Below are 23056 nucleotides of genomic sequence, written 5' to 3'. Positions count from 1 at the left end.
TTGAAAAGGTTCAGAGCTTTTCAACTAGTCCTTCATAAGTTCCTTTGTTTTCACCTTTTACATGCTAGTAGCATTAGATAACGAATCTCGCTTAATGCCTGAAATATTTTCTGAAATACAAGCATTTGATGTTTGCCTCAGTTCCTTGTGGGAAACACTGACAGTTTACACATAGAAGTTAGCATTTGTGGGTTTTCAGAAACTCGCTTAGCTATGACTTGACAGGACTTGAGGTCAAATGCAAGTTTGCCCACTTCTGCTCTGCTGAACATGGTAAATGGACCCTTCACCTATGACTTGCACAAAGAAGGTTCTTTGGCTTACCCTGAAACCTTCATGGACATAGGTGCTACCTCCTGGCCAGCGCTGCCCTCTGTAAAATATCATCTGTAGATGATAGGACACCTTGGTAACACTTACAACAAACTCCTGTCCTTTCATCAAAACTATCAGAAGTGTCACACACACTGTGTTTATCTTTTGGGGAAATCTGATGCTCTATCTCCCCTGAAGCTATTTATCTAGAACTACTTTGAACTTTTGTGGCCCAGGAAGGATTACATTTGATATCAAAAGTCTAGCTGTTTATCTTGATATTGTAGCCTTATTTCCACGCTTCACAAGTCCCTCTCTTCCTTTTGTAAAGTTTTTTTCAGGTTGATTCTAAGGGTCAGCATAAAGGAGCTTTCATGACACCTTCTGTATTATACACTATATATATTTATATATTATATAAATATATAATTATTGTATTATTTAGATAATAATTACGTTATATATATTTTTATATATTTTTTTTTTTTTTATGAGTGTGGATAACAAGGATTTAGGGCAGTATCAGTAATTTTAATTTAAAAATACTACTTTTGTCTTCTTGGAGCTGTCTCTGTTCCAAACAGAATAGGGTCAATGGATAAAAAAACTGAGACAAACCACAAAATAGATCAAATCTTGATAAAGCACAGAAATGCAAAATCAGGGCATCCAAACAATCATATTTCTCTTCTGCAGAGATACTAAACCAAACTGATCTAATCATGATCAAAATTTTTAAGTAAATGCGGCTGTAGATTAGGCTTGATTAAAGTTTTAGACATGTTACATTACTTTCCTTCTACCTTCAATGTCCTCCAGGGACACCTACAAACTAAAGCATTCAGGCTCAAGGGAATTTTCTGAAAGAATTGCCCTTAATCTTTGAGTTGTTGAAGAAAATCACTGCTTGGAAGGTGCATCTAACAATTCAACTTTTACTGATATGGCTTGCAATAAATTGTCTATTCCCAAAGTTATAAGGCTGAAGAAGCTATTATGAGAACAGAGCATTTTATTTCAGATGAAACCATGCAAATCTCAAGGAAAGAGAGGCTGGCACAAAGAAAAGTGCCCTGATATATATCTTTTAATTAACATAGCAAAACATTCCTTTCTGTATGCCGGTAAATAGTTTATGCGCAATTCGCTTGGGTTTCTCATCCTTACCACTAAAAGCCTTCTCTTTTTTCTAGTTTGATTTATTTTGGGGAAAATAAGAAATCAAATTAGCAAAGTGTATTGTATGATGATGAGGGAGTTCAGGATGTATAACACTGAGGGATCAACAGTAATTTAAATTGCATTAATTCTTCCAAAGAATAGGAGTGTAAAGAGTGTACCTGTCTTAAACGTAAAAGACCCAAGTTGATTTTAAATATATATACACAAACTGTTTGGGTTTTTTTGTTTGTTTAGTAATGTTGTTACCAGCCCTAGATATGTTAATTTCTTAGGGCCTTACCTGACTTGTCAGCAAGCCAGATGCAAGAGATCACTCCATTTGCTTTGTGTCCTGATCCTTTCCCGAAAGCATGAAGCAGAAGAAGTTCAGACCCAGTTCAGTGAGCACCCATACAGACAAGTGACATACCACCAACATGAAGACACCTACTGCCTGCATCCTCTGCAGCTCCCAGCAAGTCCCTTCCAGCCCTCAGCCTCAGACAGTGGCCATAGAGAGAGGCTGACTTGTCAAGTAAGCTATTGAAAATAAAAGTAATGACTTGAAGATGCTTAGAAATGAACTTTTTCTGCCAATACCCATGCAACTACATATGACAAGCAATCTGAGGAATTGCCTTAAAACTTTCTTGGGGGACAAGCGCAGTGCACAAGCACACAGCGCACACAAAACTGTCATACAAATTACTGTATTGCAAGGAATTCTGCAATTTCAGACACATCTTTGGTCCCTGCTTCACTAGTTGCCTAAAATTTGGAAGAGATTGGATTTTCACTCCAACAACTGAAAGGAATTTTTGCACAAAGTGTCTATCCATCTGACCAGGATTACTTCCACACACTTTGTAACTGCAGCATGTCAGAATCTGTGATCTTGTTAGCTGTATAGTATGCAAAGTCTTTAAAATTGGTTAGCTGAAATACCAAGTTACTCAGGGCAGCAAAGCCAGCAGTACTTCTCAAGGATGTTCAGCCACACTATTTACTTACATTTCTCAAGTAAGAGGTGGAAATTTAAACACTGGTACCTCTTGGTATCAAGCACCTTTTGACTTCTTCTAGGGGAGCAGCAAGAGTGGTAAGGTCCTGCAGAGGGACCAGTAACACATGCCAGGACAAGGGATGGTAACCACCATTGGCAAAGCTGCCTATAAAGTGAACTGAAAGATTAATTTCACCTATTAATCAGGCTTCACACATTAACAGGCAAAAGCCTGCAACTGAGGAGAGCCACCAGTCCTCCACACCCCTGTCCTGGCCACTAACACAGCTCCCCTGCTGTGAAAGGGGACAGAGGTACCTTAGCTGTTTCTTGACTACCAACAAGAAATGCTTACTGGGGAAAGTAGTCTAAGCACCCTGAATTCAGAAGAAAACCTTAATATCATCTCTAAGCACTCCCTATACATACTTTGTTTATATAGATATTGTTTGCTTTGATGTTCTTCCTTGGTGCATCATTTCTCCTACTTCTTACATCTGGGATTTGAATAACACCAGGGAAAGTAAGAAGCTCTGTGAAGCACTATTAGCTTGTGGTTTTGCTTGGGTTTTTGTCAGTTTGGTTGGGTTTTGTTACATTACATTGAATGTTTACACTACTTTTGATACTTGAAAGTGAGAAATTATTAGCTCTTTTGAGATATGGATATGGATACGGAAGTACACTCTTTTATGCACACAATTAGGTCATAAGGATGATACTAAGTCTAACTAAAAAAACAGAAAGCAGTCCAAGGATACTGACATTTGTTTTGAAACATTTCTATGATAGGAAGCTTTTTTAAATTATACTTTGTGAGAGTCTCCTTAGTATCTTATCTCTTTCATTGTAATTACAAAGATGAACTAAAATATCCAATCAAAAAATGAGACGAAGCATACTGTCTGATTCAATTGTACTTACTCAGTATGCTTCAAGAAATTAGGACACAGTTTATCAACAACTGTGCTTAATTAGTAAGGAACTTATTTAAACCTAATGATACACATGGCCAGGGCTGCTGCTGCTTAATGGAGATAGCAGTTCTGCTTAATTGGCATGCTTTGCTCTGGTGTTTCAGGCTCATAGTGGTTCTCTCTGTCCTGTGGGGAGCATTCTGCAATTGAGCACCCAAAGGGCTCCCTCTCTGTTGCCTTGTACTTTCTCTAACTTGTGCCTTCAGCACCAGCTCTTCACTGCCAGCTACCCTACTGCAGAACAATCTGGACAGGGACATTACATGTGTAAGGTCTGCTGCCAGGTCCATTGCCTTGAACACTGAAATGGTGTTTTTCAGTAGTCAGTCAGTCACTTCATCAGCTCAAGTGTTCAAGCAACACAGTATAGACTTACTTGTGACACCTATCACAGATCAGCAGTAACTACAGTTGCCTGAATGTTTTCAGTGATAACTTCAAGAAGTTTGCAATTCCTGCTGCTTACCTGCTGACTTTTATATCCTATATTAATGCTACCATATCTCATAGCTGCTCACTAGCATGGGGGAAATGAGTTAGAATCATAGAATGGTAGGGGGTTGGAAAGAACCTCTGGAGATTATCGAGTCCAGCCCCTCTGCCATATCACATTCATTTAGGGCAAGTCGCACAGGAATGCATCCAGGCAGGTTTTGAAAGGCTCCAGAGAAGACTCCACAACCTCTGCAGGCAGCCTGTTCCAGTGCTCTGTTACCCTCAGAGTAAAGAAGTGTGTCCTCATGTTAAGGTGGAACCAACTGTGTTCCAGTTTGTGTCCATTGCCCCTCATCCTATTACCGGGCACCACTGAAAAGAGACTGTCTCCTTCTTGACAACCAACCTTCAGATATTTGTAAACATTAATAGCAACCCCCTTCAATCTTCTCCAGGCTAAACAGTCCCAGATCTCTCAGCCTTTCCTTGTAAGATGTTCCACTCCCTTATCATCCTCATTGCCCTCCACTAGGCTCTCTCCAGTATTTCCCTGTCCCTCTTGAACTGGGGAGCCCAGGACTGGGCACAATACTCCAGATGTGGTCTCCTCAGGGCAGAGTAGAGAGGAAAAACATCCCTTGACCTGCTGGACACATTCTTCTTAATGCAGCCCAGGATATCATTGACCTTCTTTGCCACAAGAGCATGTTGCTGTCCTGTGAATAACTTATTGTCCAGCAGGACTCCGAAGTCCTTCTCCATAGAGCTGCTTTCCAGCAGGCCAACCCCTAATCTGTACTGGTGTATGATGTTATTCCTCCCCAGGTGCAGGGCCTTGCTGAATTGCAACACAGCCTTCTGTGAGCTAAAAAGCTTTAGCTCAGCTCCTAGAGACCATTCCTCTCAGTCAGCCCTTTTGTTGGCAGCCTCAGAGGGAAAGATCACACAGAGATTCAGATGTTTTCTTAGACCTGCACATGATCTCCCCAAATGACAGCACTGTCTCCCTGCCAGGCACTGTAAGGAAGCTTGCAAATTAGCTGATCTATCACAAAGAAATGAGGAAAACTAGCTCAAATCATGGCAGTTCCTCTGGCCCATTAATTTCACTGCAAATAACTAAGAAAGGATTTGTAAAGACAGCATTTTAGACAAGATACCAAAGCCAGGACGAAGTTTTTTACAGCCCACAGCACTTGGCAGCGTGTGAGTTTTAACATGACATGACTTCACTTCCATCAGCAAAGAGCTTAGTGCCACAGTAGACTCCCTTGAAATCTCCGAAGTAATTAATTTCACTTCTCAACTGATACTAGATCTGTCAAATGGTACTGCGCTGGTCCAGTCAAGCCTTGGGGTCAAGCATCAGAACAACACTGCAGCCTGTTACAGGGTGAGTTGGGAATATAACTCTTGGAAAAATGTGGAAAAGGATCTAGCGTTGAGCTGCTCTGCAGATCAGCAGCTGTCTTCTACAACAGACTGAAATACAGGAGATCACAGCCAGCCTTCAGTAGCTGGAAACACATTTGTTTAAGGGCAGTATAAATATCACTTTACCAACCCATCTTTTAAATGAACTTTCTTATGATGCTTCTTTGCACCTTTGTGGTTTTCTTTGGGCTTCTCATGTTCAAAACACCCTGCAGAACCAATGCAGGCATTGTATGAAAAAAAACTCAGTGTGAAGCCATCAGCCCTGGATCCTTTACAAAGTTCCACTGGGGTTTCACTACTACAATCCTCCCAAGTATCAATGTTCTCAGCACAGGCTGATGGGAGGACAGCGGAACGGCTCGGGCAGAGAAGACCAGAAACATTGGGATTAGCTACAACAACCACAAGTGGAGGCAGGAGCAAGACAGACCAGTGTGTACAGTGCAATGGAAACAAGAAGGCTTTAGACAGTAAAGAGAAAAGTGAATAATTACACATCAACTCTAAACCACTCAGGAGCAGGTCATTTGCCCAGGGCACAGATAGTTGGGTGCAATGTGGCTGTGTACCAACTAGAAACATACATGGACATGCACTCTGTGGACATATTTGCAAAGAAAAAACAGGACTTCTGCTTGTCACTGTGTGTGTGTCTGCCTGCCAGGGAACACACATTCAACATGATTTGGCACACCTTGGGGTTTTTCAGTAAATCTTTAAAAAACACTGAGCCACATCATCTGCCTCAAGTTCATCCAAAATCTTGTCTTCCCTGCTTCCAACAAAAAGACCTGCTGGAATACATCAGCAGCATCATGTCAGTGGCATGGTTTCACTGTTCGGGAGGCAAAACAAGAGTTATAAATTCTCAGAGAATGCTGTGTTCCATTACAAGAAACAACTCTGGACTCCCATATTTGTATTAGTCTCTGGTCTGACCCACCTGATTTCACTTCTATGGCTTTCCTATTGCTGGTCCTATTCCCTCCTTACTTGCAATGAAGGCCCAGAGCAGGACAAGGAGGCAAAATTAGCTCAACCAGAACATCAACCATTCCAATCACACAGGCTAACGAAACAGTCCGACCAGGACTTGCTATAAAGCTAAGTGACACATGCTTGGGGTACCTAATCTAATGCATAGCACCTTGGCAATAGGTAGTAGGCTTTAGTATGAAGCGACCATGAAGAATAAAAATGCCTGCCCTGGAATGGCTGCAATAATACTGTGAAAATGCTGTAACACAGAAGGTCTTTCTGCTGATAACAAACATCAAATAATTTATGTCCATATTGTAAAACCATGAAAACAACTGAACTACACCAGCTCTATACTATTGATTTTTAGATAAAGGCCTGGGCCTGGGAATGACTGCAAGCACAAAAAGAGCAGAGCTGAATGGAAAGTTAAATGCTATTTTGGCTCACCTACGACCTTGCCGGCTATACAGTCTATGAAGATTCATTATCAACACTGTAATTTGGTTACCACTACAACAGTTTCAGGCTTCCTAGCAGCAGCTTGGTGGAGCTTTCAAAGTTAAAGACAATTTTTCTTTTTTCTTAAGCTACATGAATGATCATTAAACATGATTGCTAAAAGCAAACTGTCAAAGTTGTTTCATTTATTTCTTAGTATCACAGCTGTACAATTTTCATACACACAGCAGGAAATGCACATTGGTTACACAATGGCATTTGGCTGCATTTCCAAGTATAATACAGTAAGTGCAACTTCACTTAAAAATGTACATTTATACAACTTAAACAAATTAAACACTGCTGCTCTACTATCTGCGACAGTATAAAGCTTTGTTTATGTTAAGTGTCATTCCTAAACCACTTCCTGGTTAAATATAAAACATATTCGGTCATTTTAAAATGGCCCTTGTGGTACTTGGCCAGCATATAAAATATTTATTGTGTAAAATTGAACCACTGATTTATTTTTTTGTTGGTAATTTAAATAATCCTCTAAGCCTATTTAAACATTTGCTGTTGAAGTGTTATACTGACACTTTGTAGCAGGAACCAAATTGTATACCCTCCTTTTGTTCCCTCTTGCAATGCTTCTCAGAGAAAGAAGTTACATTTGTGATGTATTGCAGCTTTATTCAGATACAACCAGATGGAGAAACTATTTAACAATTTTTGCTCAAAAGGTTAAGTAACATTTTTCATTAAAGAAAACAAAGGTACATTGCAGAGATATTTGTCATCAAAATTTTAATGAGAAAAGTGCTAGCAGCACTAAAAAACAAAGAAGAAGGAAAAAAGAAGTAGTAATTTATCTTTTAAGACCCACCCAAATATTCAGTTTAAACTCTTGTAACTTTACTTTTGGAATACATTGGTCCACAGACCACATTCTTGTTACAGTTTACCAAATAAAAACAAAATTGCTTATTGCCGTCCCTATAACAGGAATGGTTCAGTTTTAAACCTGCTTTAAAAATATACATTTTACAATCCTTTCACCTCAACAAAGGTGACACTGACAATAAATACACTGGTTTGGTGGTTTTACTTCTCTTTGCTATGCAAAGTCCACAAACTACCTGTTGTAGGCCCTTTCTTTTTTAGACTTCTCCAATGCCTTGTCCATAGTTTTCTCGTTTTCTCCTCTACATTTGGGGCAATACCATTTGCCCTTCGGTTTATGATTGAGTCCCACACAGGAAAAGTGAAACCACTCAATGGGGCACTCGTCGTTATCACATCCTATCATTTCTCCATAGGAGACTTGGTTGCACAAGCAATATGTTGGCTCATTAGGGTCAATAGGAAGGTCTGGGGGAGAAGCTTCCCTTTCTGCTTTGGCCTTGGAGCGTTTCTTCTTCTTGGATGTTTTTGCTTTCTTCTCCTTTGGAGTTCCTGAGGTGATGTCATCATGATCGTGATTATTTGAAGCATTTTCTCGATTCTCATTGTTCCTTTGCCGCCTGGATCTCTTGTTGTTGGGCTTTTCAGCCTGTGTGATTGTCTCGTTCTTTGACTTGTCTTGGCTGGCTTTCCCACTGTTTCCAGTGGTATCATTAGGTTCTTGACAAGTTTCAAACAGTTCCACGTGGCTATCCACTTGCCTCGTTCTGTTCTCAACGAGCTCCACCATCTGACTGACGATTTGGATCTTCTCATCTCCTAGTTCCTGACTCCGAATCAAGGCTCTCTGTATGCAGTGCAACATTCTTCTCTTCTGCACGGCATCTGTCTCTCGTTTAAATTTTTCATAGTAATCATCCAGGTCCTTCAGAATCTCTGCAAGGAAGAAACAAAAAAAACTATAAATATTTTCAACAGCAAGAATGGCAGAACAAAGCCTTCCTGTATTGTTCTTTCCATTCAGCAACACCATTTTGTAATTCACAAAGCTGAGCAAAGGCAGATTCCCTGAAGCTGCTGGTATCTGACAGGAGGCTCCTGACTCCAGTGGATTACTTCTCTTCTAGCCAGTCCCATGGGAATAGAATGCAAATGCTGATTTAGAAGGAAAAAATGACTACATATAATTGTATGCATGTTGACAATTCTTCCCTTTAAACTTATCAGCAATTAAACCACACTAACTAAACAAACACACACCAGCAAAAGTTCCAACATTAATTGTGAAAAGATAGGGGAAATGAATAGGTTGTTCTCCTGGGTATTTTCTATGTAACAACATTAATATTTTTAGTGAATGACTGAGAGTGGGAGAGAGAGAGTGGGAGAGAAAGAAAGCACAAACCAGTGAGAAATCAGATGCTGAGTTACTTACTAATCACTACCATAATCGACAGCTGATACAGAAGATTTCCAAATACACAGGGCTAAGACTCTAATCTACGGCAAATTTCATCCAGTACTGCTCAGTAACTTTTGCTGAAGATGTGAGTCCACTTAAATGGCTAGGACTACAGAATTAGAATTACAATATCCAAGAAGTCTGGAGAATTTTTACTTTCTGTAAAACATATGCTGCTTACTTTTTGAAACACAGAAACAGAATCTCCATTAAATGTTTACTGCAGAGGAAGAGATAAAGTTAGGAAATTATATACAACAACAGAGGAGTTAGAACTTTTGAATTAAAATGGCAACAAATGAAGATACATTAGATCTTGAATTGTACTTCAAGGATTGTTTCAACAGTGCACCGAAGTATTTAAAATTTCAGGAATGGTTCTAGAAACTTATTTCTAAGCTTTTGAGTTTCACTACAATACTCAAATAAACTCAAAGATAGAAGACACTCAGCATTCCCATACCAAGTCCTCAAAAACACGTAGAATGTTTTTCCTGTTTCTCCTTTCTGCTCTGATTTCTCTCTTTATTTTTTTTTTCAGGTTAGAAGATTTTGCCCTAGAGCAGCAAAATACACTGATATAGAAAATCTAACCTCAAACACAACCTAAAATCTCTTATACATGCAAATAGTACTACCAAAACTTTTTCAAACTCTGTTTGTTTACTAAGAGAATTATATATATGCAACTAATAGTTATCCTGTGATGTAGGTTTTGTCTTGGCTGGATAGACCATTTTAAATACACAGATATGTTCCTAAATTCACATGGAAAGTTTATGCAAGTTTTCTCACCCAAACAGCTGTCAACACCAAAAAAACACCCAGATGTACATCAGATGAAGCATTTGGGAAGAATAAAAATCCAGTCTGAAGTATTTCTAATGGCAGAAATGCATGAGTTTTCTATTCTAAAGTTTCAGCACTTGACTGATGTCATCAGTTCAACCCATCTCAATCTGAGAAGCAGGCATTCAATACCACAAAATAATTGGCAACTTAATGACTTAAGCTAGCATTACAGAAACTTCAATTCTAGCACTGCATATACACACCAACACTACATACAGCGCCATACCACCTCCTGAAACAGCTGTATTATGCAGGAGGAATACCTGGCTGCAATGATCTTTAACTCTGCAAAGCCCTGTCACATGTGTCCTAGGGCACTTACACAGCTAGTATGTAAGACGTCGTGTGAGCGATGCTTTCTCACAACTGCAAGCAAGCAGAAATGTTTTCTTAGCTTGAGTGTCAGAATCATGTTATTCAAGGAGCACCGGCTAAAAGAAACAGCTTGACAGCTGTTGGAAGAGGACTGCAGCACCCTTGCTCATACCGGCATGCTCAGTTGAAGTTGCCCGCCCCAAGGAGGCTGCGTTTATAGGAACTGCAGAAAACTGTTTTTCACTGGCGTGCTGTAACCGAAAGATCAGAAAGCGAGTTTTGCACGATTGCGTATTACGCAATTGCTTCCCAGCTGTGAATGCACACCCCCAGCAACACAAAGACCATTCAAATAACGAAAACAAACAAAAAGAAAGAAAGAAAAAAGGTGCCGTATGTTGTCAAAGCTTTATTCTCAGAACGCCTTCATAGCCCTCACAAAAGGGGAGACACCACCGATTACAGGGCTACATGCCCACGCACCCTGGTGAAGGGGCTCCCATACCACTGCCGAGGTGAACAGCGCTGGACAGCCGACACCTCCCGAGCACCAGAAACCACATCGGGATGCCAGCCGGCGGGACGATAACCAGCAGAGACCGCCTCAGCCGCGCCGACAGCGTGCCGGGCACGGCCAAAACCCGCCCCATTCTGCGACGCCACCCGCCGCTTTCAGGGCCGTCCGTCAGCCCCCGCCCCCGCCGCAGAGCTGGGCTCGTCCCGCCCCGGCAGCTCCGCCCCACGACAGACCCAGCAACCCGCGTGCTCCATGGCCTGGGAAGGAAGCACAGGGAAGGGAGGGTCCCAGGCATCACCGTCACAGTGGTGGCCGGTCCCAGCCTTGAACAACATTCCCCCACTGGCCGGCCGACCGACAAGAGACCTAGTCCCTCCAGGCCAAGGAGACTGCTATCTCCTAGCAACCGGCGCAGCGGCGACGCCCCCGGAAGTGACGGCGCAGCTATTGTTCTCCGGCAGGAAACCGGCAGTGGTTCCCCCAGTTCGCAGAGTAACAGGGGAGCGGGAGGGGAAGGAGGCGGAGGGCAACAGGGCGGAGAGAAGGAGCGACCCGCCCACTTTTGTGCCTATCAGAAGCGCCGACGGGGAGAGCCCGCCCCCGTTGGCCCTGTGTTCCAAATCGGAACCAGAACTAACCATAAGACTAAAATAATAAAGCAGCAGCCAATGGCTGCGGGTAACCCGAGCTTGTGCCCGCCCCCTCTAGCACGGTCGCGCCATTCACGAGCAAGAGGCGGCGGGAAGAACTGCGTCCTTCATACCGAGACATGTCAGTCACACTCTGAATACCCAAGGTTGGCCTGCCCGCTGCCACGGCCCCGGCCAATCAGAACCCACAGGCCGGGGCAGGCCGAGATATTCAAATCAACCCACAGAAAAGTTGCTTCTCGAACGTCACGAGGAGGCGGGCCACAAGGCGGAACAGCCTGGCCCAATAACCAATCGGCGAGAGGAGGCGGGCCGTGGCCGGCCCGTGGAGAGGCTTTCCCCCTATCAGCCCTTCGGGAGGCGGGCCGAGCTGCGATATGCTAACGAGGGACGTCCATAAAAGCCGCAACAACGCCGAGTCCCCAGCAAAGCGCGGAGGCGCCCCTTGCCAATGTGGAATGTTCTTACAGCGCGCTAGAGGCGTACTGCCCGCCCTGCCCTCCCCGCCCGCCAGTCCGCGGCCTCCCGAGGAAGTTTCCTCCAGCCTCTTCCCCTGGGAGCCGCCAGACCCCGTGGCGGGCTGCCTAACGATCGGCTGGGGGAACCGCAGGGCTCGCTACCCACTACCCCTAATGGCCCATGCACGGGAGGGGCGAGGGAGAAGGGGTCCTCCCGGCCCGGCACCCCGGCTGTCACTGTTGTCGGCAGTACCCAATAAAGCCGTCCCCTCCCCCCTTCCCGAGCGGACACCAGCGAGCAAGTGACAAAGCTGCCCCGTGCCCTGCACAAACTGGCTTCTTCTCTCCGCCCGTGGGGCATGGGGACGGCGTGCCCCGAGTGCCGGCAGCACGGGGGAGGGAGAGAGAGAGAGGGAGGAAGGGGACGCTTCAGCCTTCAGCATATCCGTAAACCTGACCGTATGCCCCCACACGCACGCCACACACCGCACACGCCAGTCCTGTCCCCCCTGCATCACGAAGCAGGGCTGTTTCACGGGGTGAAACGAAACCCACCGAGGACGAAGCGAAGAAAGCACACCCTGCCCCCCACTCTCGTCTAGCCCCCCTCTCCTCCCTCCCTCCTTCCCTCCCTCCCTCACTAGCTGCCTCTCTCCCCTACTACAGCCATAATGAATACTGTACATTCCTAAATGTTGTGCTGTAATCTCTCTCTGTCCACCCAGCACTTTCTTCCGTACCCCGAAACCCCTCCACCTCAGCCCCACGGCCGAGGACGGCCCCCCCTTTGTGCACTGCACACCCCACTTCCCTGCCCCCGCCTTCTTGGCCAGCAATTTACACAGAAAAGCAGAGTCCTTGCTTAATAAGAGAAGCTGGAGACCTTTTGTTCCGCCCCATGACAAGAGCTAACGCTGCAGATCAGCCCCTCTCTCTCCTCGGATCTCTTCTCCTGTCTTTCTCCCTCCTTTCACCTCCCGAAAATAAAACTACCATCCCTGTGGGGTGCAGAGGGGCAAACGGAGCCGAGGCTGAGCTCTGAAGAAAAGGAAAGACAACCTCCCCCCCGAGCCTCATATCACACACACGGACATACACACACACATATAGAAAGCACTTACCTTGATATTTGGCGTCTATTTCCCTCATCAAGGAGACATTTCTCTGCAGATCGAAGGGCATAGACTCGATGGAGTCCAGATAATCTTCCACATAGTTCACTAGGTGAAGCTGGTCTCCGTTTGCAGGACTCAACATTTTCATCCGGCAAAGAAAAAAAAATATCCTTCCCCACACCTCTGTCTGTGCGAAAGCAAGTGCTGCTCCCTCCAAAGACGGTAACCCCAATGAACGGCTCACTCCCTGCCCACCTCTCTCCGTAGCTCCCCCCCAAAAAAACCGAGAAAAGCTACATCTGACTCCTCTTGTATGAAACAGAGGGAGAGAGACACACACCCTCCGCTAGTCCCCTACAGCCAGCAGCAGCTGATTGAATGGCTGTCGTTGTGGGTAATTCACGAAGGAGGTGGTAGGAACAATCAGAGGGATTTGTGTGTGTGAAGGGAGGGGGGAAGAGGGAGGAGGAGGAGAAAGGAGGGGGGCTTAAGCCAGCTCCTCCGAAACAATCTGGAAACAAAATGTGCTCTGTAAAGTGTCTGTCAGGAGCAGCGGCAGCCCCTCTGTATGCGCCAGCGCCGCTCTGCTCCGCTTCTCCTCCGCTCCCCCTTTCCCCGCTCTCCTCACCGCCGTCGCCGCCGCTGCTCTCCGGTGATATTAACGCAGCCTCCTCGCTCCCATACGCCGCACTTGATCCAACGTGGAAAACCCAAATACCAGTTTCAAACACTTGGGAAACATTCGGCCCCGCCACGCATGGCGCATGCGCACCCCTCCCAGCGCTGTATACACACACACGGCACACACACACCGCGCACACACACTCTCCCCCTCCCCCTCCCGGAACCGCGGCGGGATGAGCCTCTCTGCATATTCATCGTTCCTCCTCCCCTTACTCACGTTCGGGGGGGAAGGCAGCAGGGATGCGGTCGTAGCGAGGGGGTGGTGGGCGGCTCGGTGCCGGCGTAGGCGTGAGGAGAAAGCCCCCGCGGCCGAGCTGGGGGGGTTGAAGCGGGGGGGGGGGGGGGGGGGGGGGGGGGGAGAGAGAGGAAAGGCGGAGGCTCCAGTGAAGTTGCCTGGACGCTGCCAGAAGAGCGGCCGACGGGGAGGCTGAGGGAACAGTGTGCGGTGTGGCGTCGGCGGGCTGCCGGAGCTTACGAGCAGGGGAAGTTAGATGCTTTTACGGTAGGGCACAGACTTTGGAGAGAGTGTCTCGCTTTCTGCCAGCTGGTGGCGGAGGCTGCGCTCACCCCGAAAGGAGCAACTCCGAAGACTTTCCTAGAAAGGACGGGGGGCGCACTAAGAACCGTGCAGCGCCACGGCAGGGGGTGCACCACCATCCCGCTTGGGGGGCAGGGCTGTACCCGGCGCGGCGCCGGACGCTGAAGAGAAACGCTGCCTCCCTCCTCAGCGGGCAACAGCATCAATCATCCCCGCGGCGGGTGACACCCGCCCCAGCCAATCACCTCTTCCCTCGTATCCCGCCCCGCCGTTCCCTCGACCAATCTCCGCTAGGTGGGAGGGAGGGCGGGCGCCGCGATGACAACGCTACCCGGGATACCGGCCGCGGCAGAAGGGGCGTTAACGTGAAGGGGGGAGGGCATGCGCATGCGCACTTCTCCGCAGAGCGAGGAGAAAATGGACTCGCCGGCAGCTGGTAGAATTCGACTACGTTTCCCAGAGGGCCTGGGGGCAGCGCATGCGGGCGGGCTGGCTCGCCGCGGTTCCCGTTCCCCGTGCAGCGGGCTGCGGCAGGCGGTGGCCAGGGAAGAATTAGTGGGTCTTGTGCGGGGTGGGCTAGAGGCCACGGTATGGAGTAGCTGCCATGCCTGGGCGCCCGGCACAGAGGCCTCTGAGCGCCTCCAGTGAGAAGAAACTGCCGTGCCGCTCGAGTTCTTCCCGCCAGGGTGACCCGAGACGGCGTCGGGTGAAGGACCCTGTTCTCGGTCACCTTTGCCGAGTCTGGGTCAGGGCGGCAGCAGCTTGTCTTTTTCTCCTTAAGTTGCTGCCATAGCTGTTCGTACTCGGCAGCTATCCTGCCGCCAGCCAGTCCGTTACACGCCGATATGAGGGCATGGGGGCATCAGTCTCTCCTCAGACTCCTTTGAGCCTAGGAAGGCGTCTGAATCCCTCCCGTCCTTCCCCCCTTCGCCTCCGTCGGGGCGCCGAACTGCAGCACGCACACAGGGTGCGTGAAGGGGCGAAGATAGGGCCGACAGCGACCCTTTCTTCACCCTGCTCGACCCTACCCCCGTCCCGACTCGAGCAGTGTGACTGAACCCCCACCCCGCGCGTTGAGCTCACTCTCGACGGCAGCGGAGGCGGGGCGGGCGCTGAAGGGAGGCGGTGGCGGCGGCACAGCCCTCCGCTGCGCAGGGCGGGCTCCGAGCCGGCGGAGTGAAGTCATGTCAGTGCGGGCGTTTTTAGCTCGTCCCTCAGCAGGGAGGTGTGTTTTCTTTTACCTGACGTTTCCTCTCTGGAAGTCCCCTGAGCCCACAGACACCCGATCGCGCCAACATCGGCGGTGTCGGGTAACGAGGAACTGGGAAGGCAGAAGGCAGACCTGGAAAACCTACCCTAACTCCAGCGACGCAAAACAACGCACGCTTTCTGCCTTCCCTTCTTTCTTTCTTTCCTTTTTTTTTTTTTTTTTTTTAAATAAAGACGTCACTGGCAATCCCCTAATTTAGGGGAGACTGACTCATCGTTTCTAAACGCTCAGACTTGCTGGTACAGTCGTTGCTTATTGAGGCATTAATGTTCAGCTCCTTGTTGTAGAGAAGAGAGGGAGCGGTGGCCTGACTAAGGACCTCAGCATCTTAACCCTATTTTTCTGCTGTCATCAGCTTGGTGTCTGGATGACTGAGTGGGGTTTCCAGGGGAGCACAAGCAGCTATTTACCAATCTCTCCAGTGGGAACCAGCACCAAAATGCTTCTGAGGAGTGGAGATAATATCGTAGACTACCATTTTTTAATCGACCCTGCCACTCTGTTTCAGGCAGACTTCAGAGGGCAGTTGCTCATTTTCTGAAGACACTGTAAGTTCTCTGCTGTTTTCTTCTCCTCATTTTCTGTTTCATTTGCTGTACTTGCTGATGCAGACTTCGAAAACCTGAGATCTTTAATGTATGTAAATTGCGCCAGGTACTACGGCTTCTAGGCAGTGCTTCAAGCCAGTGTTTCTGGACCTGTGCCCTCGGTTTTACGGTGGCACCGAGAGAGTTATGTATTGGCACTACTAACCTGGGAACACCTATTCTAAATTGTTGGCACCACCTTGGTACTTAAAAGCCTGTTTTACCTTTGCTTTGAAGAAGCTGAGCCACTGTCAGCAATTAAAGGTAGTTAACAGTCCCCTGGCTAACGACCAGAACCAGAGTCAGTAAGTATGACTCAGTAGAGACATCTGAAAAGGATTCAAATGAGCCCCAAAGAGTCATTCTTGGGGGGGGGGGGGGGGGGAGAAAAAACCAACCCCAAACAAAACCCCGAAAAAACCCAAACACAAAACAACCCCCAAAAAACCAAACAACAAAAAAGCTACCATTCTACACACAGTAGTAATTACACACACAAATAAGCTATCAGTTTGTAAAAGTACCTGCTAATTTATGAAACAAGAACTTCTATCATCCTCCTCATAGACAAAAAAAGAGAAAAAAAAATCAGAAAGGTACAAATGTAATTGTGGCCTGCTAATCTTCAGTAATTTACTCAAAACTATTGATAGGCTTGGATATACTGAGGATAGAGAGCTTGGTTTCATCTGTGTTTCAAAAGTGCCATCTACTAGATCATCTTCTGTTAGCCTCTCATGTTGCCACAGAGTGATAGGAAAAAAAGTCATTGGACTTTGCACAAGTCTGTGGAAAGGATGGGACTGAGCTCCTCTGAGAATGCATTTGGTATATGCTTTGAAGTTCTCCTTTCACAGTTTTAGGAAATGATTCTTGGTGCTTTGTATAGTACTGCAATCAAATATACTTGTACCCAGGAATATTTACCCTCTGCATGCCAGTCTAGGCTCAGCAGCATGTCAGTTATTTTTTATTTAGGAAGTGGGATAGGGGGGTAATGGGTTGGAAACTTTTGGAAGGTGTGGAGTTGATGCCTATTGCCTATTTCTCCTTTTCATTCTCCTCTGCTATCTTTTTATTTTAGCCTCTGCCTCGGAACCACAGTAGGTGAGAAATTGGAGATTTTGAATGGCGTTTCAGATCCCCCTATGCTTCATATTAGGGGGCTTTTCCTTACTCTTGCAGAGCACTCACAAGTAGAAATGTAATGAATGATTGTATGTCAAAGAAGGAAAAGCCTGGGTTTAATTGTCTTATTTTCTGTACTTCATGAAGGATAGAGTTTCTAACTCTCTTCCTTCTGCTTCTAAGCTCTTTTCATTACAAGAAATATTTCCTGTTTAGGACTTCAAATCTCTGGAGTTTTCCAAAGTTCTTTACTGTACTAAAGAGCTAAACTCACAGCAATGGGAATTAAGGGAGTTTATAATTAGGATCAACAATTTGTGCACAACTCCTGTGTAACATACATATTATGTGTATGCATTTGATATTATAGAACATGCACTTCATACAATGTATAAATATTCTACTAATTATAGTTATTCCAGTCATAATGTTTGTTCCAGCTCATCAAATTCAGAATTCTTAATGAGGAACACAAAATCTCAAACGTCCTACCATGTTGCACAAATGCAGATACTGAGTATCTGGGAATAGCTGGCACAAGGAAGTCTGGCTGCCTCCTTTCTCTGCCTTAGATGGATATTGCTATGTGAAATACTATGTAATGACTGCAGCTGTATATTTATTAGGAAAGATAGTGTCTCCTGGTTGCTAGTCATTACACTCTCTAGGTACAGATGAATGTGTTGAGTTACCTCTAATGAACTGCTGTTTCTGCACCATTTAATAGCTTAATCCTTATCTTTTACAGTTATGTATATTTGGGGGTTGGGTTTGGTGTTTTTTCTTTTGCTTGTATGTTTATACTTTATGAGGCTAAATTTGTACTTACTTGGGTGTTGATAATAGAATTTTACAAGTCTACTCATGTTGCTTATGGTTGAAGGTTTTGAAACACAACTGCAAAAGGCTGATAGGCAAGATGAGCAGAGCTGAGGCCTCTGAGTATGAAGACCAGCAGACAGTGTATAATGTTTACAGATATCTGGTCCAGAAATACCTGTTCACATCAGCAAATTGTGTGGGATTAATGAATTCTAAAATCTGGAAAGTAAATCTAGCTGAGCTGATCTTTTTACTTCTTCCCATAAGAAAGGCCAAAGAATTCCCCAAGCACTTACCTAACATAAGCCTGCCATTCAAAACTTACTGTCCTTTTTTTTTTCCAGTCCTAAAGTCAAGTTCTACTTAAGAAAATGGGTATTTCGGTGAATTGAGCTTCTTATCTGTTCCTCTTCTTGCCCTGAAGGTGTTGCACTCACTGCCTCCTTTCACACCTGTTTTCTGATTCCTGCCATCTTTTTCTTGCAACTGCTGCACCTAGTTAGCTGAAACAGCACTGATATTAAAGGTGAGCGAAAAATTCCAACTGGAACTAGTAATTGTGCATTTTAGTGGAAGGCCAAGGCAGAAGGACATTGAGCTGTCCCAGCATCAAGTCAAGAGTGATCAAGGGGAGCTTATTTCATGAACTCCACATTCCTGTAACATTTTCCAAAGAAATGCACCTGAACAGTTGGAAACCACTTCCAAAGACACCAATCTGGCCTGTGACCAAATTTATACCAACAACCCTCAGGCTTGTTTCTGTGGCACAGGACCAGTGCCATTCTGTATCTTTATCAGTGATGCAGTGAGATTGAGTGCACCCTCAGCAAGTTTGCAGGTGATACCAAGCTGAGTGGTGTGGGTGATAAGACTGAAGGATGGGATGCCATCCACAGGCACCTGGATAGGGTGGAGAAGTAGGCTGAGGAGAATCTTATGAAGTTCAACAAGGCAAAGTGCAAGGTGCAAGTAGGTCAGGGCAATCCTAAATATCGGCGCAAGCTGGGGGATGATGAAATTGAGAGCAGCCCTGCATAGAAGTACTTGGAGGTACTGGTGGATGAGAAGCTGGACATGAGGCAACAGTGTGCGCTTGCAGCCTGGAAAGCCAATGGCATCCTGGGCTGCATCAAAAGAAGTATGGCCAGCATAATGAGAGAGGCGATTATGCCACTGTGCTTTTGGTGGGACCTCACCTGGAGTACTGTGTCCAGCTATGGGAACCTCAACATAAGAGGGACATTGACCTGCTGCAGTGGGTCCAGAGGAGGGCCACAAAGATGATCAGAGGGCTGGAGCACCTTCCTACAAAGACGGGCTGAAATACTGGCGGAACATGAGCCAGCAGTGTGCATAGGTGGCCAAGAGCACCAATGGCATCCTGGCCTGTATCAGAAACAGTGTGTCCAGCAGGAGCAGGGAAGCCATTCTGCCCCTGTACTTGGCACTGGTTAGGCCACACCTTGAGTACTGTGTCCAGTTCTGGGGCCCTCAATTTAAGAAGGACATTGAGACACTTGAACATGCCCACAGAAGGGCGAGGCTGGGGAGAGGCTCCGAGCACAAGCTCTCTGTGGAGAGACTGAGGGAGCTGGGATTGTTTAGCCTGGAGGAGCCTCGGGGAGACCTTACTGCTCTCTCTGAATATATGAAAGGAGGTTGTAGACAGGTGGGAGTTGGTTCCTTCTCCCAGACAACCAGCACCAGAACAAGAGGACACAGTCTCAAGCTGTGCCAGGGGAAGTTTAGGCTCGAGGTGAGGAGAAAGCTCTTCACAGAAAGAATTATTGCCCATTGGAGTGTGCTGCCCAGGAAGTAGTGCAGTCACCATCCCTGGAGGCATTCAAAAAGGGACAGGACGTGGCACTTGAAGCCATGGTTTCTTTGTTATGAGGTGTTAGGTAATAGGTTGGGCTTGATGATCTCTGAGGTCTTTTCTAACCTTATTGATTCTATGACTTGAGACTGTTCAGCCTGGAAAAGAGAAGGCTCCAGGAAAAACTTATATTTCACTATCTGAAGACAACCTACAGAAAGGCTGGGGAGGGACTGTTAAGATGGGCTTGTAGTGATAGGACATGAAGCAATGGTTTTAAACTGGAGCAGGGCAGATTTAGGTTAGACAAAAGGAGGAAATTCTTCACAATGACAGTGGTAAAATACTGTAACAGGTTACCCAGCCTTGTCTGTGGACACATTCAAAATGAGACTTCACGTGGCCCTGGGCAGCCTAATCTAGCTCAAGGTGTCCTTGCTTACTGCAGGGGCGTTGGACAAGATGACTTTTGAGGGTCCATTTCAACCCAATGCAATCTGTGAATCTAAATATTTCTGATGAAAACCAAGCAGCGTTCGTTAGAGCAGGTACATCGTCTGAACAAAAGCAGATGATGTTACAAACTCAGTGTCCAGCCTAGTAGGCTTTTGATAAGAACAGGAAAGTTTTTGTTCTTTATGCCCATCAATTAAACTTCTTTTACAATTTCCCCAGAATCTCTTTTATAAAACATTCTCTTTAGTTTGTGAATATCTGGGGCAATGGCCACTCAACATTTACAATATTCCTGAGTCAAGCATTTGTAAATAAGACTGAGACATTTTTCCCCCCCTCATTTTGGAAATCAAACAAGATTCTTGAAATTATAAGAACCTATGTTTTGTAAAAATAAAAGGATTTGGAAGCATAAGTCAAAATGTGTCTGTTACTACAGACTACTACAGAGTGCCAATAGAAATTCAGTCCACTCTAGTAGATTTAGCTCATCTTTGCTTTTGGTTTCTAGTTTTGTCTTTACAACATTTTTCCTCACTTATTTTGTTAGGGTCAGCTTCCTTGCCAGGTTTTTGAACTAGAATCTGACAAGAAGCGCCACAGTTACTAGAAGTGTGCTCTTGGTAACACAACAAATGCAGCCTTTCTCCTCTGACAGCAGTTGTAAGAGAGTGTGGTTTCATTTTAGAAGAACAATGCAGCATGTTTAGCAATAAGGAGAAACTGTAAAACCTTACAAAGCATGTATTTCCTGATAATAAAGGGAAAAATATTTTTTTACTTAATTTATTCACTTAGATACAAAACATGCTCTGCAATGTGCCCACTGATCTTACCTCTGTGAACAAATGTTTTAGGTAATCCTGGCACTGGAAACTGGAAAAATACAGGAGAAGCCAGGTAAGCCAGAACACCCCCAGAATGCTCCCTGCCCACTACAGAGGTGTTGTGGAGCTGATGGTGGAGAGCACACAGCTGTGCATCTACCAGATCTTTCCTTTTAATCAAGCCCCCAGGGCAAACATTGCCTTCTTGCACATGCAGATAAAGGAGAAAAATGTACGTAAACCCATTATAAGACGTTCAGGAATCACCTCTTTAAGAGTTTCAGGTTTTATTTAAGAAAAAGGTAAGTTTTATCCTTAATGGCTCTTGGGAAAAAAATGGCCAATGACCTGACAATACTAGGTACATGGGCAATATGCGTCTTCAAACATTTTATCTGAAGCTCAGACACATCCCAGTGGGGTTTTGACTGAGAGAGGTACCACTCTGCAGACCACATCTCTTCTGAGCTATTCAGCAGAAAACACAGAAGTAACAGGAGTACAGACCAGGACTGCCATCAATTTGGTGTACCTTGGCTGCAGCTGCTAGCAACCTCTAAGGGCATCTGCTGCTCCAGGTGGAGGCAGAGCTACATCTTCTGATGCAGGCAGAAAGTACTTTGCTGCTTTTCTGCCTGGATGGTAGATGTATATCATCTCATTCCACATGGCCCAGGTCAGGAATAAAGGTATCAGAAAGGGGGATAGTTATAGGTTGCCTAAGCCCAGGTGTGCTTACAGCCATGGACTGATTGCTTCCAGGAATGTTGATATTTTTAAAACACATAAATGATGGCTCCGATTCATCAGTATCACTTTTAACTTGAAATTATATTCTTTGAGTGATTGTAGAATACTTTCCACTGTTCCATTCAATTTATTTTATTGCATGTAAACAAATTTCAAGTGTGAACGACGTTAACTTTTTATTTCAAGCTTTTAATAATTGTGGCCTTTCCTAACCTCAGAAAATGTTTTATATCAGGACATGGAGGTTTCTGGACTACATGCTAAAGGCCAGTCTGGACAGCACACACACTTCTGAAGCCACTGGGGAAAGAAAAAGCTCCTGCATTCTTCTGATCTGTTGGCAGTTTCATCCTTGATAGCTAAACCTGGAATTAAGGCTAAAAAACATCCACTGTAACTTAGTATTGATTTGGACTCTGTGAAAGTGCTTGGCACTCTGCAAAACAAAGAGACAACAGAGTTAATGAAATCTCTTAACAGGCAAAAACATGGAAACTGAAATAATTGGCTTGTGAAGCTTCTTGAGAAACATATAAAGCAAACATTTACAGAAGTTATTGGATGCTATCTTCAGTTTCATCCTAACTAGTCTCAAATTAGAAAGCTCATAAAACAGGTTTCTTAATTGATAAGAAAAACTATTAATTGGAAAACTTTGTGGAAAGTGCATATTAAGCAAAAAAAGAGAAGTCTTTGTCACTGGCAAGGCTTTCTATCTGATACCCTCTAAAGTGAAGCAAGCACTCAGTATTACCTTCCTCCTAGTTGCCAAGCAGATGCTTTATCAGGCAAGTAACAGTGTTCTGGGAGACCTGTAAGAGCTTTGCTCTCAACAGCCTGCTTAAAGGCTTGTATAGATGAAGGCAGCTGGGAGTGGGGCAGACAGCATTTGCTGGAACCAATAGTTCCACTATCTCTTCATATAAGAGCAAGGGTGTGCACAACTGGAGCTAGTAGGCCTCAACTTGAACGTATCAAGGGCATGCTTCCTAAAAATGGCTGTGGACCAAATGGCAGCACTCCTTGCCAAAAGCTGGAGTTAATGTGGGCTCAGAGGAGCCAGGGAAACTAATGGCTGAGTAAATCTCCTGAGGGAAGGTGACCAACACAAGGGGGGAACCCCAAAGCATTCAGCTGAGGATGTATTCTGGTTAGA

General features: G+C 45.4%; 1 protein-coding gene across 3 annotated transcripts; it reads right to left on the bottom strand.

The window, feature by feature from the left end:
* Positions 1 to 6951: 6951 nt before the first annotated feature.
* On the bottom strand, positions 6952 to 13875 carry ING1 (inhibitor of growth family member 1). Of its 3 annotated transcripts, none has more exons than XM_068170967.1 (2): positions 13026 to 13875; positions 6952 to 8586 (listed from the first exon to the last, which is right to left on the bottom strand). In XM_068170967.1, the coding sequence occupies exons 1-2, from the start codon at positions 13165 to 13167 to the stop codon at positions 7883 to 7885; spliced, it is 846 nt and encodes a 281-aa protein (XP_068027068.1). In that variant the 5' UTR covers positions 13168 to 13875; the 3' UTR covers positions 6952 to 7882. The 3 variants fall into 3 exon arrangements, with proteins under 3 accessions (XP_068027068.1, XP_068027130.1, XP_068027094.1); XM_068171029.1 differs by lacking the exon at positions 13026 to 13875 and adding an exon at positions 10763 to 10839; XM_068170993.1 differs by lacking the exon at positions 13026 to 13875 and adding an exon at positions 10287 to 10308.
* Between the last annotated feature and the right edge of the window lie 9181 nt (positions 13876 to 23056).

Source organism: Melanerpes formicivorus, unplaced genomic scaffold, assembly GCF_026170545.1.
Source record: "Melanerpes formicivorus ecotype bairdi unplaced genomic scaffold, bMelFor1.0.p_v2 SCAF_1, whole genome shotgun sequence".
Taxonomy (NCBI): Eukaryota; Metazoa; Chordata; class Aves; order Piciformes; family Picidae; genus Melanerpes; species Melanerpes formicivorus.
This window is presented reverse-complemented; position numbering and strand designations above follow the sequence as displayed.

What these genes read in the sequence shown, in the direction of transcription:
- ING1 (XM_068170967.1), bottom strand. Translation starts at nt 13,167, where the DNA reads ATGAAAATGTTGAGTCCTGCAAACGGAGACCAGCTTCACCTAGTGAAC. An exon ending in AATAGACGCCAAATATCAAG is followed by an intron (nt 8,587 to 13,025) that starts GTAAGTGCTTTC and finishes TCTTCCTTGCAG; the next exon opens with AGATTCTGAAGGACCTGGAT.